This window comes from Bos indicus, chromosome 14 (assembly GCF_029378745.1).
Source record: "Bos indicus isolate NIAB-ARS_2022 breed Sahiwal x Tharparkar chromosome 14, NIAB-ARS_B.indTharparkar_mat_pri_1.0, whole genome shotgun sequence".
NCBI lineage: Eukaryota > Metazoa > Chordata > Mammalia > Artiodactyla > Bovidae > Bos > Bos indicus.
The window spans coordinates 15,868,759-15,886,169 of record NC_091773.1 but is presented as its reverse complement, the minus strand read 5'-3'; the positions used below and the strand labels follow the sequence as shown (position 1 = coordinate 15,886,169).

The following is a 17,411-nucleotide window of genomic DNA, read 5'->3' as shown; positions in this document are numbered from 1 at the left end:
AGATGTGTCTGTTCTTCCCCATTAAGTCATATTGATAAATATGCTATCAAGGGAAAACTACACAGCAGAACCAGATACAAGATTTACTTGAATAAACTTGAGTTGAAGGCTTCACTCAGCTGTAATGAGTGGAAGGCATAAGAGGCTAAGAGAAAGCACACCAGTAGTGAGGGTGTAAGATAACTTTTCTGTCCTAGATTCCACTCATGGAATTTTAGCTTTGATTAAGGGACCACTCTTAAGAAGCACACATTCAGCAAATAAGCATGCAGTTTATGGGGTTCTCAGGATTGGAGTTTGGTGTCTGGGGTTAAAGCGTTTGATCTGAACGGCACTTTTGTGACAGTCATTTCAAAGGCAGTTTCCCAGCTTTGCTCCCTCTACTGGAGCTTGGATTGTCTGCAGACACAAAGGTAAGGGCGGCAAAAACGAAATGAAGTGTTTGGTTTTCTTCCTAAAGGTAAAGCCGTTTTAGAAATCAACCGAACCCTGCTAGTTGCGGTTCTTAGTAACTCACTGGAACTGTTAACATTAAACTCACTGGAACCTAACACTTAGGTCAGGCAACTAAATGTTCTTAGGGTGCACAGAAATGTTTCAGCCCATCTTCTAACATTTGACCAAGACCTCAGCCTAAATTTTAATAAGACTTGAAATGCAGGGCTTTTTTTCTAGTGGTTCTTTATTTATAATGTAGGCTGAAGCAACTGTTACAAGGTAGAAGGGAGACACGTTACACAATTGTTATTTATACAAGTTTAGAACAAAAAACTGCACAGGGAGAGGTCAACTCTCAGTACAAACTAGCAACTAAACCACAATAATTTACCTTTAGAAACAATTTCTTTATTTTTAGCTGTGACACTGCTTTTACAATATGCAAAAACACAAACAGAACTACCCAAGGTGTTTTGTCACATTCTTTCTACATTGAATTTGGCAACATTTTATATTAAATTTATTCAGATTATACTAACGTTTAAAAACTAAACAAGTGAAAAGCTGTACCAAGGTACAGTTACATCCATTTATTTCAAAGGTTTAAAATACCACTTTTATCTAACGTAATTACCTTGCAGTGATTTCTGCTTTTGCAAAAACCATCTCAAGCATCATATGCACAATGCATCAGCTACTTTTAGTCATCAAGATTGGTGGGCTAAACCACAGGCACTACTGTTGCTTATATTCTGTAAAAGGAGCTTGTTTTTCAAAGAAAAAAAGCTTAAATAGTTTCTAATAATCATGCCTTTGCTTTAAAGCCATAACATAAAATGTCCTTGAGCGATCACAGCAGTGTTAAATGTTAATATATAGAACAGTGACTATACAGGTATGTTTCTTTCACATCCAATGCAGTTATGTATTAAAGCATAAGACTATGTAGCCGAAGCTTAGCACCAACAGAGATCTGCAGGCCCTGGGGGACCTGCCAGGCTCTTTCTCCTTGAGAGGTTCGGTCCCAAATGAGCACTTTCAACTGACCCTACTAAGAGGCTGGCTTTTTTTTTTTTTTAAAAAAAAAAACACCGATAGAGTCCCCAGATGTGATCCCTTTAAATCTACAAATCTCTGTTGGCTTTAGGGGATGGGCATTATAACAAATTTAACTTTCACTTAAAGAAAAGACAGAAATCCATTCCAAAAAACATTACCTAGAATACAAAAAAGAGGACAGTATAGTGGTCAGATTCCAGGTGACAAGAAAGAAATCCTCCTCTCCAATGTTTAGTATGAAGCCAGTTAACTGCCACTTATTTAAAAGAAGATAAGAAAAACAAGCCCCCAGACTGGTAAACACATTGGCAAGTTGCTAGACTCCAAGCTGGTTACCCTTGTTAAATCCGCTCGAGTTTTTTCAAAATATTTGGGCTTTTCAACGCACCCAGCCTGCTGGGCACAGTTAAGTAAAAGGCATTTGCTATATCTAAGAATTCCCTGCTATCATTTTTAAATGTTTTCACATTTTTAAAACTGCCTTACCATTTTGGATGCATTTGGACTCAATGAAAGTGGGTATAACAGACGAGTAACTGAAGTGGGGGTTCTATGTCTACCTGGTGGCGGCCGCATGCACAGGACTGGAGGTGGGTGCTGTGTGCAGTCAGGAGGAATCGTGGGAGAAAGGAAGTCCTTAAACACCCTACAGAAACAAACACTGCAATCCAGTATGGCTTATTCGGATGCATTTACCATGAAGCTACTAGAAATTCAACCTACAAGGCTACCCTTAAACGTAACAGGATCGGCTATGTTGACAGTGTGCCCCTCCCCCGGCCCTCCCCCCAATCCCAACACAGTCTACCATTTCCAGAGTTACTTCACTCCAGATATTGCTCATCAACTGACTCCCGCATTTCTCATCCCGAAAGTAGTTTGCTTGGATAAGGATTTTTACTCCTTATCCATTTTGTTTGTACATTAAAATAACTTGAATTTGCTCCTAAGCCAGACTACTACAATGCATCTACAAAAGCTTGCAGGAAAACAAAAGAAAAAAAGCTAAGTATAGTTATCCTTTCTTCTGAAATCACTAACTTTGTGGTTCCCCTGCCCGACCTCCCCCCGCCCTTATGCATTTAAAATTTTACAAAGACTTGTAAAAAAGTTAAATGGAATTTGGCACCTTCAGAAAAATCAAAAGGGAAACTTAAGATTAAAATGTGCAGAAAGAAAACTGTTGATATTTACAAATTAAAAGATCAAGGTTATGTCAGTTACGTATGTTGCTTTTAATTCTTATCTAAAGGTGTACTTTCAAAAGAGCTGTGTTCTGAGTTGCCTACAAAATCTTTTGATTATAGATTGGAATGGATCAAGACAAATTAGGTCTTATTAATTAGACAGTTCATTCCCCACTGGCAGCATTTCTTGTGAGCCTAAGAGAGCCTAAGAGAAGCGCGGGGCTGAGCGGTCATTTGTTGTGGTCTTCTTCAGTTTCACGCCCCTTCGGATGGCGTTCAGCATGTCTTCTCCTTGCGGGACGTCCCTCGGGCTCACATCTGCAGGGTCGCTCTCTGGAACCTGGCCTGGGGAGGCAGTGGCACTTGGGGGATCCCTCTCCTGGTCTTCGGCCTCACTTTCTGGAATCGCCTGTCTGTGCTCCTCGGGGATGCTCGGCTTTGGGCCTGGAAGAGGGGGGTTGACGGAAGCTTGGCCGCTCCACATTGAGGTGGGCACACTGGTGACACCTTGAGGGCTCTCAGCCACAGACGGCGACTCTGGGCTGTGCTCACCCCGCTCCTCAGGCCCATCTGGAGGGGCTGGCAGCACCCCAGGGAGGTCTGGGACCGTGGGGGTCTTAACAGGGATCACGGGTGTCTTGATGGGGATGGGACCGGTTCCTATGGTCCCCCGGCGGACAGAAGGCTTGGTGGAAGGGGTCCGTCGGATGGTTGCAACCCCTGGGGTGACCATAGCAGGTCCGAGGGTGGTGGGAAGGCCCGCGGTCGAGGCCGGGCGCTTGGCTTGGAACATCCTTCGATAGGACTGGCTGATGTCACTGTTTCTCGGGATGGTGGAGGATTTGTCAAACTCCTGCTGATCGGCCTCCTGGTCACCACTTACAGAGAAATAATCGTAATCTGAAACTGATTAGAGGATCCAATTAGAAATCTCCGAGGTGGTGGCTGTGCTTTTTCATTCTCTGTGTTGGGAGGACAGAAGGCCAGGGACTTCACCCGCAACTTCACCCCAAGCCTCCCTGGGTTTCCAGGCCCCCACCATCTAAGAACTCCTTGATGGGGATTGTCATTTTGTTCACCAAGGGAGCCCTGAGCACCAGAGAGCACTGGACACAACAGGCTTGCACTCAGATACCGCTGAGCTGGAAGGATGCAAAACGCTGCCTCTGAGAACCTCTGGGAGGAGTAAAGAGGGTGGAAGGAGGAAATAGCCTCTCCAGCCTAGAATGCGATGTGAGAAACAAACCCCACATGGACCATACAGACCTCCCCCATGATCAGCCCATTCGTGCAAAGACTAGAAAAACAACGGAACTGGCAGCGAGTCTCTGAAAACTATGCACAAGACAGGTTCCATCAGTGCAGTGTGCTCACTTCCTCTCCCAACACAGGGTCACATGGGAGGGGAAAAGCGTCCAGCCTGAACACCTCAGAGCACGTTTCTGAACAGCAGCACTCTGTCATCTGGGCCAGGTCAGTTCTGGGGCGGGGTGCGGGGGTCTTTAGGCTGTATTATGGGATGTTTAGCAGCATCCCTGGCTGTCTACCAGATGCCAGTAGCACCCCCTCCAACTGTCACAACTAAAAATGTCTTTGCTGCTGCTGCTGCTAAGTCGCTTCAGTCGTGTCTGACTCTGTGCGACCCCATAGACAGCAGCCCACCAGGCTCCCCCGTCCCTGGGATTCTCCAGGCAAGAACACTGGAATGGGTTGCCATTTCCTTCTCCAATGCATGAAAATGAAAAGTGAAAGTGAAGTCGCTCAGTCGTGTCCGACCCTCAGCGACCCCATGGACTGCAGCCTACCAGGCTCCTCCGTCCATGGGGTTTTCAGGCAAGAGTACTGGGGTGGGGTGCCACTGCCTTCTCCGAAAAATGTCTCTAGATGTTGCCAAGTGTCCTCTGGGGAGAAAGACGGTCCTCCACTGAGACCCACTGTCTGAGAGACCTGAATGAAGGACTGCCAATGGGCTTGGCCAACTCTCACAGATCTCTCCTACTGGCTGGAATGCCATCGTGCTGGCCTTGTGGCTGTCTGGGGAGAGGCATCAGAGAGGTGGGTTCATAGAAAATTTGGCTGGAACAGGTTAAGAATTTGGGTTTCAGACTCTTGACAGATCTTAGATTCAAACTCTAGCTCTGCTTATTACTTGTGTGAACCCTGGGCCTCAGTCTCCAAGTATGTAAAATGAGGATAAATATACACATGGGCTTCCCAGGTGGCGCAGTGGTGAAGAACCTGCCTGCCAATGCAGGACACACAAGAGACACAGTGTGATCCCTGGGTCAGGAAGATTCCCTGAAGGAGAATATGGCAACTCACTCCAGTATTCTTGCCTGGAGAATTCCATGGGCAGGGGAGCCTAGTGGGCTACAGTCCATGGGGCTGCAAAGAGTTGGAAACAACTGAGTGAGCATGCATACATGTTATATAAGTGGCTGTGACAAATAAATGGGACAATAAAGTGCTTAGTCTGTTTTTATCTAGTCGCTCAGTCATGTCTGACTTTGCAACCTTGTCCGTGGGATTTTTCAGGCAGGAACACTGGAGTGGGTTGCCATCCTCCTCCAAGGGATCTTCCTGACCCAAGGATCGAACCTGCGTTGGCCGGTGGATTCTTTACCCTCTGAGCCATCAGGGAAGCCCAGAGTACTTACTACAAAGTGCCAAACACAAATGATACAGTATCATTAATAGCATCTTGTGTTCATATGGGAACTTCCCTGAACCCTGAAGGTGAAGAACCAGCAAAGCTGTGAAAGTCTGGCCACTTCCTTGGATGGCAGCTACCTAACAATCACAGATGGATCCCCTCCCAAGAATTCCAAGATGCTCGATGGTGTCTGGACGGACTTCTGCCTCCTCCCAGTGGGGAGGGCCCCCCGTCCTCACCTGGCACTGCTCAGGAAGCCCGGCTGGAAAGCCTAGGCTGCCTCCTACCTTGGGAGGGGATGGTGTCCTCAGAGCAGCAGGGGGTGGTGGTCTGGGTGCTGTAGCCACTGGAGCACTGAAGTGAATCCCGGCTGCTCCTCTGGGTGTCCAGCTGGAGGCCCCGAGACAGGGCCAATGCCAGTTCCTCACAAGCCTCCATCTCCTCCCCGGGCTGCAGGTGGGAGGAAAGAGACGAGATCCCAGGGCTATGAGTCCCTGTCTGATAACCCCAGAGCCTTTCTACTCTTCCAATGGGGCTTTGACTGGACTCCTACTCTGTTCCCATGACCACCACTGGGTCTGTGGGCCCAGGAGGCTGTCAGCTTGCTTGGGCCCTAACCAGGCTCTAGAAAGTTCTAGAGTCTAACTCACATATGAGACCTTCCCTGGGGGTCTTCTAAATGCCATAGACCAGGGAGTTGGGGAAAGGGGCTCAGGTCCCTCCAGCCGCTGGCCAGCACGTGGCCCCTGGCCAGGTGTGGAGGGCCCCGGCCAGCTGAAGAAAACAAGAGCGTTGTTACCCTGGTGGCGGCTGATACGGTCATGCTCCTTGGCCTTTGGGCCTCCTCGGTAGCAGCAGGGGCACCTCCTGCTGCAGCGGGGCCTCCTCCGCTGGGGTCTGGCTCTCGCTTCTCTTTGCGGCGCTGAAGGGTGTTCACAAGAGGCTGATCATAAGGTCCTGGCTTGGCCCAGTCCTGAGTGGAGCAAGCGTGGTCAGGCACCAGGGCCTCGGCCTCCACTTGGAGGCCAGAGAACCCTCCAGACAGCTGCCCACCCACGGAAGGCGGCTGGTCCCCACGGAGGAAGCTCACACTGGGACAGGCCAGCAGCCCCTTCTCCCCTCACCCAGTGCTAGCAGAAGGGAATGGACAGTCCTTTGGGGACCCCCTGGGTACCTCTCCTTTCCTCATATCTGCCCAAAGACAGAAAACACACAAACTGGGCATGGATCCTGGGGGAGACTCTTACAGCCACCAAACAGCTGACCAACTGCCTGCGGTGTCTAAAGGCACCAGCCAGTGGAAAGACATCTCCTGGGACTAGGCCTGATGTCTGAGGAAGACCCTGGCCTATGGGCTCAATTGATCGCACTTGCATAGCCTGGCCACCAGGGGGCACTAAAGGAACTTCAGACACTTTTCCTGAGGCTGAACCTCACTTCAGGGAAGTAGCCCCAAAGGGCACTTGGGGATGTGCCATCTGAGGTCCTCACAGAGGCAGGGAAGGCCCCTGGGTTGGAAGAAGGATTCTGAGGAGTCTGAGAGGTGTGCACCACTTGCTCAAAATGCAGGCTGCCTAGGGGCCTACTATTCCAGTTAGGGTCCTCTCAAAATATCCTCTGGGCATCTATTGTACTTGCTAGGAAATAATATAAAAACTTGTTTGTATATTTAAGCAATGTTTAGTGCTTTAAAGCAATGTTTATTGGTTTATATGTCTTAATATAAACCATTAAGACTAAAAATAAAGTCTGCATTTACTTTGAAGATTAAAAAAAAAAAAAAAAGCCAAAACCTATCTGGAGGCATGGTTCTATTACCATGGCCCGATAAGGGACTCAGGGGAACAGTCTGAGGTACACAGTCCTCTATATCAGCAACTCCCTCAGGAATCCCCCAGGAGAGCAGAACTGGGATGTACACTTTGGAACCAAACATCCCCACCGTGCTCCATCTGGGTCTACTGGGGTCTAACCAGGGTTAACTGGTGTCTCCTAAAGGCAGCCCCTCCAATCCCAGCTCCGTGTGGACATCTCTGTCTCAGAGCTGCCTGCTGGATTCTGGTTCTCCTCCTGGGAGAATTTACTCAGGGAGGAGGTGTTATGGGGAAGAAGGCAGAGTGTGAGAGGAAGGGGGTGAGGGGAGCATCGGGGTGAGAATTGTAGGGGGAGAAGGGGGGTGAGCACAGAGGCAATGAGGGATGGGGGAAAGGGCGGAGAGACACAAACCTTCCAGCTAGGGATCTGAGATGACGGGAACATGCCGGGCCCAATGGTGTAATAATGAGCGTAGTCTGGAAGATGGACAGAGGTGACCCGAGGGAGCAGGCGGGAGGCGGGCAGGCAATGAGGGAAAAGGCTCGCCCCTACGGGCCCCACATGGGACTCACTTGATAAACTATAGTGAGAAAACCCGTTAGACAACTGGAAACAAAAAAAAGGGGAGGAAAAAAAATTAATATAACAGGATGAGTGTGGAGGTACAAGACGGCATTGACATTCAAGGGAGAGGGGAGACCTGAGTATTTACAAATAAACATCAGGGACTCTGCTGCTCATGGACAGTCCATGATGCGAGAGAAGAGCTCCACAGTGCAAAGAATGCACGTTTATCTGACACCAAGCATTCAGTGGGGGAAAATACTGTATCTACTTTTAGAATAGTTTGGAAATGATCGGTGTCCCAGTGCTCAATGGTCTTCGATTATTTCACTAATAATTTCATAGTGATGGTGATTTGCTCATCTCATTATGCAGCTTTCAAAACTTAACACCATCAGCTGAAGCTGTTTGTTCCAGGTTTCCAAATCATCAGAGTGTTCAGGAGCAGATTCTAAATTGGGGCGAAGAAGGGGGGGCTGCAAACGAAAAGGCGGGAAAGCACACAGCCTCTGACGCGGTGGAATGTCACATCCAACGACAAGGTGACGAGGTGGCCACGGTGGGTGGGGTGCGGGGGAGGGGGAGGAGGAAAGATGGATGACCATCCATGTCCTGGGAAGAAGCCTTCACACCTCCGAGTTCCCCATACCCCTTCCTCTCCCTCTTGATGACTGCAAGGTCACTGCTTCAGGAGCCAGGCACCCCTTCCCGAAAAATCCCTCAGTCTTGTCCCTCCCTCTGTCCCAAGAGGGTCTACTCTTGGTGGAGATTTTGAGTTTCTGGGTTTCTGCGGCTGTGTGGGAAGTAGCTGGCAGAGGGGTGTTGGGGGAGAGGCTGGGACCCCAGCCGGTCACCTTCTCCGTGGACGCCCAGGCGCCCATGGTGGAGCCTGAGCTGACCGAGGTGGGCGAGCTGCACTCGCTCACCGACTGGCAGGTTTCCGAGGCTTCGGAGGAGGCCGAGCTGGACGAGTTCTGCAGCAGGGGAGGGACCACACGAGGGGACCACGTGCCACCAAAAAAGAACATCCGTAAAAAATAAAAAGATGGGGGAGGGTGGGGGCAGGGGGGAGGAAGGTCACGCAACAGAGAGAGAGAGACAGATGTGTACACAGAAAAGGGAAGGATGAGAGAAGCAGAGTTAGGGTTATTTTTTCCCCCCAAAGCTGCGCCCACACAGAGGCTTCCAAGCCCTGGAAAGGAAGCGTGACACCCAGTGAGACCCAGACCCGCTGGACCGTGAGGCTCCCAGGACCCTGACGTTGGCATGTGTGTGGTGCACGGGCTGCGTGCCTGGCTCGGGGATGCCATGCCTTTTACACCTCTCAGGTGCCCGGATGTTATGACGTGAGGACTGACCCCCCAGCCCGGGCTTTTGCTCCACATCTGCCTGTTGTCGTTTAGTCACTAAGCCATGTCCGACTCTTTTGTGACCCTATGGACTGTCGCCCGCCAGGCTCTTCTCTCCATGGGATTTCCCCAGGCAAGAATACTGGAGTGGGTTGCCATTTCCTTCTCCAGACGATCTTCTCAATCCAGATATTGAACTTGCGTTTCCTACATTGCAGGTGGATTCTTTACCGCTGAGCCACCACGGAAGCCCCTTGTCTCCTTAGAATAGCTCTAATTCCTGGATTCTCTCCCTTTATCACATGCAGCCTTTGGATCCCTAAGGGGTGGTTTCCAGCTGTGAAGCTGTATCTTCACAGGACATGATTTTAGGTCTTTCTGCCTGGGGGGTGATTTTGAGGCTTTGGGCAGTGAACTCCAGTGGTTAGGGCAATGTTTCTAGTGGCCATCATAGGGAGGGTGAACCATCCAGTGAGATCTGAGACATCACAGAACTGAGGTCTGCCTTGAGAAAACATCTCTTCAGGCTGATCTGATTAAACCTCCAGTCCCTACCCATCTCCCAGTGCCAACCAGGCACCTGCTCCCAGGCCCTAACTAACCTTCAGCCGAGGCAGAGACTGCCTGTTAATTCAGTACTGCATCTTGACATTCTGTTCCTGTCCTGGCACGTGGCAGGTGCCTAACAGTGCTGAATGGATGTGACAATGACCATCTCTTCCATGTAACTGTGTCCTGCCCCCGCCCCCTCCCACCAGGGGGCATGCTCTGGGCCCACCCAGGCATGTGCTTTCCGTTTTCTTCACTGTTAACTGCAATCTCATCCCATCCGTATAAGCAAGTCTGAGCCTCTTTACTCTTTCCCTGGAAGTGCCCCTGTTTCACTGGCAAGGAGGCCAGATTCATGTTTCTGTCCCCCAGCTTTCACCCGCCAAAGGAAGGTTCCTCCAGCCTTACTGTGTGTGTGTGGATCAGGCTGAATGAAGCAGGGTTTCAGCCTCCAGTTGTGTCGCAGGAAACAGAAGGTGGGCCTATTGGGACTGACTGAAATCTGAAAGCCTGTGAATCCTGCAACAGCAAGGAACCAAAAAGGCATTCCGTGTGCACGTGGCTCCTTGGAGCCAAAGCCAGGGCAGACCCCACAGTGGAGGTCCTGGCTGCTTCCCCAGCTCAGTGTTTGGTTAGCAGTCCAGGATCTGAAGTCTGAAAATTTGAAGTCCTTTTTCTGCCACTTCCCAGGCTAGGAACCATGGGTTTAATCTCTCTAAAGCCTCATTTTTCCTCCTCTTTAGAATAGGGATCAATAATATCTATTGGATGAAGATTAAATGAGATTGTGTGTGTGTGCGTGTGTATCTATGTATGTAGTGCTTAACCAACTGTAAACAAAAGCCGGTTATCATTATAATTTACCAGAACTACTTATTTTGGCTCCTCTAATTAAAATAAGTTCAATTTGAAAAAGAAACAGTAAAGCAGCCCAGGACTACAGGTTCTTATTTCCTTTGACTTCTGCTCATTTTTTTCTGAAGAGCCCCTTGAGTGGATGGAGTGAAGGGTTCTAGGCAGGAGCCCCACTGCAGACGTGGTCCCATCTCTCCTGGGCACACGTGGCACAACTTGTAAAGAGCAGAGTGGAGGACGCGGAGAATCCTGAATACATCCTGCCACGCGGCATTCATTTACACCCGTGCACCCGAGGGATTTCGCTGCTTATGGATGTCTGCTCCCTTCCTCCCACCCAAATAAAGGTAATAATACTTCCCCTAGAAAACCATATACCCTCTGGCCTGTGTGAGGTGTACTGCTGCTGCTGCTGCTAAGTCGCGTCAGTCGTGTCCGACTCTGTGCGACCCCATAGACGGCAGCCCACCAGGCTCCCCCGTCCCTGGGATTCTCCAGGCAAGAGTACTGGAGTGGGGTGCCATTTCCTTCTCCAATGCATGAAAGTGAAAAGTGAAAATGAAGTCGCTCAGTCGTGTCCGACTCGTAAAGACCCCATGGACTGCAGCCTACCAGGCTCCTCTGTCCATGGGATTCTCCAGGCGAGAGTACTGGAGTGGGGTGCCATCACCTTCTCCGTGTGAGGTGTACAATCTCCTTAAATTTCCCCTCTGCCTTAGAAGTAGCCATAATGCCTTTTTCAAGAAAAACAGAATTCTCAATTAAATTCTGCAGCATCCCTGAGTTTACTCAAACTACCCTAGAGTTGCTTTGCCAAGCATTTATCTGAGGCACCGGCTTTCAGATTTAAGTAAATCCCAACAATCCCGCCTTCTGTTTCCCTTGACATGACTGGAGGCAGAAACCCTGCTTCATTCAGCCTGATCCACACATGCACAGCAAAGCTGGAGCACATGGCCTCTTTTTTTAGAAAGGGGCGTCAGCGCACGATATTTTGTTAATGCATCAGTTGATTAAAAACACACACAGAATGACACTGCACATTAGAAAAGCCTTTGAGGAGCTGCAAATCCCTGCTCCCTCTCTACCACACTCACTCTAGGCTCACGAGACACACAGGTGCAGTTTAGTGCCACACAAGGCGGGACCTTGTAGAGAGTGAGTGAGCCAAAGCACCCAGCTAGGACAAGTAGAGGACTTAAAGCTGCAGCTCCCAGCTCCGAGCATTTCTGCTTAAAATTGAATCTCGACCCCAGGAAGAGAGAGAGAGGCAACAGCGCTCCCAGGGACAGCTGTGAAATGACAAAGGCGGGGCTCCAGGCTGAGTGGCTCTGCGTTCATCAATGTCAGACGCATCACGTGAGTGGCTGTCTGGCTCCCAGAACATGACAGATGCTTCCTCGACGTGGAGTGCTCCCCAGAACACTCTGCTAGGGGCACCTTACGGCCAGGGTGGCGCAGAAAGGCCGCTGGACCAGTTGCTAGAAACCCTCGTTCCAGATTCCCACTGCAGGTCACATAACTGTGCCACTCGGGCAAACTGCTTTACATCTTAGCCTGTTTCCCCCCAAAAAACAGGGATAACAACACTCCAAGTGGCTGCTGGCCGGACTACAGACAACAGGCAGGAGCTCCTAGGACGGTGCCTGGCACCCAGGAGATACTTGCTGACTCTCAGGCAAATTGGATACCTGGATGAACAAGACAAGCACATGACCTTCTGAATCCAAAGGATCTTGGGCCAAAGTCTGTGACTGGTCTCAAAATGTATTATATTGGGTTGACCAAAAAGTTTGTAATGTCTTACTTTGGAAAAACCCTAATGATCTTTTTGGTGAACCCAATATGCGATGGGCTCGCAGTCACCACGCTCCCCAGCAGATGGCGCTGAGGGGACATCCTGGATATTTCCTGGTTGCCTGTATGCTGTGCTTGCTAGTCTAGACGCCAACCCACTGACACAAAAAAGGGACACAGAGGAGCAGGTGAAGGGTGTTCGATGCCCAGCTCCTGCCTTCTGCTCTTCTGCAGCTCTTGAGCTGGGCGTTTAGTGCCATCTAACCCAATTGTATTCAAAGAGACTCAACACCTCCCCTTCTCCCAGGAGGAAGATGCCAACAGAATTACCTGCATGGGCTCTGAAGATACAAGAAGCTGAAACTGCCAAGGAAGGGCTCTGAGGCGTTGTTCAACAGCAGAATCTCTGTCCCCGTGTGCAAATGGGATAATGACTACATCATGCCAAGCCAGCCACAGGGAGACTAGAGAGCAGCCAAGACTCTTGAGTCTGTCTACATACCTGTCTACACAAGTGTGAAAACTCTCCAAATCAATGGGGTGACAACCATCACCCGCATGGTGATCATAAGCTTTGAGTGAGTGAAAGTCACTCAGTCGTGTTCAACTCTGTGAGACCCCATGGACTGTGGTCCACCAGGTTCCTCTGTCCAAGGAGTAGTTAGCCGTTTCCTTCTCCAGGGGATCTTCCCCACCCAGGGATCGAATCCAGGTCTCCCGCATTGTAGGCAGATTCTTTACCATCTGAGTTACCAGGGAAGCCTGATCATAAGTTTTAACCCCCACTTATATTATCTCCCCCTAAAGGGAGATCAGCTCATCTAAAGATGAGAAATTAAACCAGAGGTTCCCGGTGTCAGACGACCAGGGTCTGTCCAAGCTCTCTGGTTCCCTCTCTGGTTCCAGCCATCAAGACTGATCCAGGGCCTCAGGTGTGGCGGCTGCTCCTGGGGCCAAGGACACCCTTACCTGGTTGGGGGCCTCGGGCGGCATGGGGGACGGCGACTTGGACTGGAAGGCGTCCTGGGAGATGAACCCTGAGTCGTGGGAGGACACGCTGGACAGCCGCACGGGCGCCTGCTGGGCCAGGCTGGAGCCGCGGTAGCGGTAGTGGGAGCTGGGCGAGTGCGAGTGGGAGCCGTGGGAGCCGCTGGACCGCGAGTCGCTGCTGTTGACGCTGTTCAGGCTGCTGCGGGGGCAGCGGGACAGAAGACAAGGGGGGACGGGGAGAACGGCATCACACAACCAGCCCCCAGCCCCAAGAGGCAGCACACACGGGGAGACATATTTTCAAAACACCCAATCATTAAGAGAGTAAACAAAAGGTCTTTTCTCTGTGAGCAAGGGGCGAAAACCAGCTATGGAGACGTGGTTCTCCAACGGTGCAATGAGGCATCTTTAGGATGGAAGGCTGTGATTTTAAAGAGCCAAGTGCTGCCCAGCTCTGCTGTGTCACCGACCAGCAAAGCCAGGGGACTCGATGTCTGTCTGAGGCACGAAAAAAGTTTATATCCTCTACTCACAAAAACCACAAGAAGGCTTTGGCATGACCTAGCTGGACCCAAGTGTCTTCCTTAGGTGAACCATCTGGGTCAACCTGGCCAACCATCACTTGGCACCAAGAGACTCCTCAAGGTGATTGCCTCTTAAGTGTGCCTAATTCAAGATGCCCGTATGTGAGGCAACTCTGTCTGTGTTCGTGTATTTTACATTTTATTAATATTAACAAAGTTGGTGGTTTAATGAATGGCTTGACCCTGAACACAGGTACTTCTCTGTCCAACTATCTGTGAGCCCAGCAAACAGAATACCTGGCAAGAGGCAGGCAGCTTTCAGGGACTAAGGGTCATCAATTGAAGCTGTTTGCTTCCAGGATGGAACAGTAAACAGGATGTCAGAAAATGACACTTGCCCTCTGGAGTTCTGCCTGTTCCGTTTCCAGTCGTAAGCAGTATGCCCTACACTCTGTCTCACCACTCAAATTACGAAACCCAGAAAACTGAACAAAGTCTCCTGGTCCAAACAGGCAGAGCTGACAGATAAAGGGCAGCTGTAGCAGCGTGAGAAGGCGCGAAATAAACAACCCAGACTGGGATTAGAAGATTTGTGGTTTCTGCTCCTAACTCTGCAAGAGATTCTCATCAGATTTCACAAACTCGGCCAGCTAATAAGACAGTCAAGGGCTGACTACTGTGTTCTGGTGCTCTATACTGGAATGATTTGGTGCTAACGTTCCAACAGATATAGCCAAGTGTGTTGGAGGAGATCAGGGATAATTATCATGAGTTTTGCTTCCCCGCCCCGCCTGTCAGCCAGAACAGGGCATGTGGAGACTGACAGCAACGTTCATGGCAATTTCACTACAGCAAGCTCAGGGCTGGCGCTGTCCATATGACAGGATTTTCTGTTGACACTAAAACTGTAGTTTAGTGTCACACAGCTTTGTTTTATACTAATGAGATAAAAGTTTTCTTCGTTATCAAACGAAAAGAAAAAATCCTCAATAGAAAAAAACCTCAGATCAGAGAAATGCAAATCAAAACCACTATGAGGTACCATTTCACGCCAGTCAGAATGGCTGCGATCCAAAAGTCTACAAACAATAAATGCTGGAGAGGGTGTGGAGAAAAGGGAACCCTCTTACACTGTTGGTGGGAATGCAAACTAGTATGGCCACTATGGAGAACAGTGTGGAGATTCCTTAAAAAACTGGAAATAGAACTGCCTTATGACCCAGCAATCCTACTGCTGGGCATACACACTGAGGAAACCAGAATTGAAAGAGACACGTGTACCCCAATGTTCATCGCAGCACTGTTTATAATAGCCAGACATGGAAGCAACCTAGACATCCATCAGCAGATGAATGGATAAGAAAGCTGTGGTACATATACACAATGGAGTATTACTCAGCCATTAAAAAGAATATATTTGATTCAGTTCTAATGAGGTGGATGAAACTGGAGCCTATTATACAGAGTGAAGTAAGCCAGAAAGAAAAACACCAATACAGTATACTAATGCATATATATGGAATTTAGAAATATGGTAACAATAACCCTGTATACGAGACAGCAAAAGACACACTGATGTATAGAAGTCTTTTGGACTCTGTGGGAGAGGGAGAGGGTGGGATGATTTGGGAAAATGGCATTGAAATATGTAAAATATCATGTATGAAATGAGTCGCCAGTCCAGGTTCACTGCACGATACTGGATGCTTGGGGCTGGTGCACTGGGATGACCCAGAGGGATGGTATGGGGAGGGAGGAGGGAGGAGGGTTCAGGATGGGGAACACATGTATACCTGTGGCAGATTCATTTTGATATATGGCAAAACCAATACAATATTGTAAAGTTAAATTAAATAAAATTTAAAAAAAGAAAAAATTAAAAAAAAGAAAAAACCTCAGTAGACGTGTCACACACACACACACACACACACAGAGCAGAGCACACAAAAGATGACAGGAAACCAACCACCACCCTCAGGCTGCAGAATGTCAGGCTGTAGCATCTCAAGTCTGAGCTTCCCGTTCCCTGTACAGTGCACGAGCTCAAACATGAAATGAAAGGCACACGCATACACGTGTGTAGAGAGAGGTTCTCACACACAGATTCGGCAGCTCCATCCTGTTCTTTACTCTCAACGCTAAGTCACAGGAAGAGGAAATCCATTCGGCTTTGAAAAGTCAAAGGAAAAGATAGGCAGGGAGAGTGTACCAAGAAGGACATGATGCATGGGGGTGTTTTTACCCTCACAGGAAGGGAATAATCAACTTGGCCATCAGCAAGTCAAGAATGGTCTTGAACAGAACGCTGCCAGGGAACAGTGTTGCTGACCGACGGCAGAACTATTCCGATGGACCCTGAGTCACCAGGTTAACAATAACACCTAACAAAGCAGTGATGGTGGTGGTTGTGGAGGTTAACAGACCAAGAATTCTATTCACTTTGTGAAGCCCTGAGACAAAGACTGGGGGGCGAATAGAGCAGGAGCCACGCTCACTGCCTTCATCTGTTCTGGCCACAGCGAGATGCATCTGCATGAGAACCGACCCCATTCACCCTTTGGGAGCCCATGTGGTTTCTACTCTGCTAAACAGGAAAATCCAGTGAGAATTCATAAAATGGGGAGATTTTGTACCATGTACCCTGACAGAGAAAGCTGTGTTCACCAATTTAAGGTCTGATGGGATTTTTCCTTCTAACCCAAAATTAATTCCAAAACTAAAGAGTAAGACCAAAATCATGAGGGATCCTTTCACCCAATCACCATTTCCTGTTTAAAATGCACTATTTCAGAGTCCAAGACTGGCTCCAACATTCACAATTAGTGTAAAGCAAAATGCCACTTCCCAAGGCAACAGCCCAGCCTGGCTTCACCTACCTGCAGACGCTTGACTTGCGGGACATGGTGGTGCTCGGAGAAGAGGGTGGGGTCTGGTACGACCAACTGTAATCAGAACCTTTCAAGTCCAAAATCACCTAAGGGGACAGAGCAGGAGGGTCAGCAAAGTGCTGAGAAGGGAAACATTATCCGTCAAATCTTAACAACTGTCATAACGTCGAAATTCCACCATCATGGAAGAGTGGGGATCAAAGAAAAACATGTTGTGAAGAGTTTTCTTTTCAATGGAAGAATCATAGTACCAATCCATCACTGTCATAATCCTTTTTCTGAGACAAGCAAAGACATAATTAATGGGGGAGAGGAAAACCACAACATACCTGTCAAAAAGAAAAAGATTTACAGTTATAATTCATAAGAGACATTTACACCAAGGTTAGAATTTATAGGGTTTTTGTTTATAGTACAACATAGATGATAATGCTTTTAGGATGTGTTGATTTTACACAATGGACATGAGTTTGAGTAAACTCCAGGAGTTGGTGATGGACAGGGAGGCCTGGCGTGCTGCAGTCCATGGGGTCGCAGAGAGTCGGACACAACTGAGTGACTGAACTGAACTGATCTTACATCTTAGTCACTTGATAGTTACTCATGCCCCCATCTGACCAATAAAACCTGACAGAATTAAGAACAAACCAATTTTTCATAATTACTTCTACATCTGTCTCCCTTACTTAACAAAGAGCTAGTTGAATGTAAGCTCTACTTTCTATTCACATAGTAGGTGCTCA

General features: G+C 48.8%; 1 protein-coding gene across 12 annotated transcripts in view; it reads right to left on the bottom strand.

The window, feature by feature from the left end:
• Positions 1-824: 824 nt before the first annotated feature.
• The window catches only part of MTSS1 (MTSS I-BAR domain containing 1), a 160,539-nt gene continuing 143,952 nt past the window's right edge, over positions 825-17,411 (bottom strand). For 3 of the 12 annotated variants that reach the window (XM_019973409.2, XM_070802470.1, XM_019973411.2), the window contains 6 exons: positions 16,657-16,754; positions 13,236-13,455; positions 7,564-7,758; positions 6,137-6,310; positions 5,625-5,787; positions 825-3,590 (listed from right to left, as the gene is read on the bottom strand). In XM_019973409.2, the coding sequence (XP_019828968.2) occupies positions 2,890-3,590; positions 5,625-5,787; positions 6,137-6,310; positions 7,564-7,758; positions 13,236-13,455; positions 16,657-16,754 (1,551 nt within the window). In that variant the 3' untranslated portion in view covers positions 825-2,889. Of the gene's footprint in view, positions 3,591-5,624; positions 5,788-6,136; positions 6,311-7,563; positions 7,759-8,570; positions 8,691-13,235; positions 13,456-16,656; positions 16,755-17,411 lie in introns of all 12 variants that reach the window. The other 9 variants (XM_070802474.1, XM_070802476.1, XM_070802473.1 and 6 more) reach the window with 5 other exon arrangements.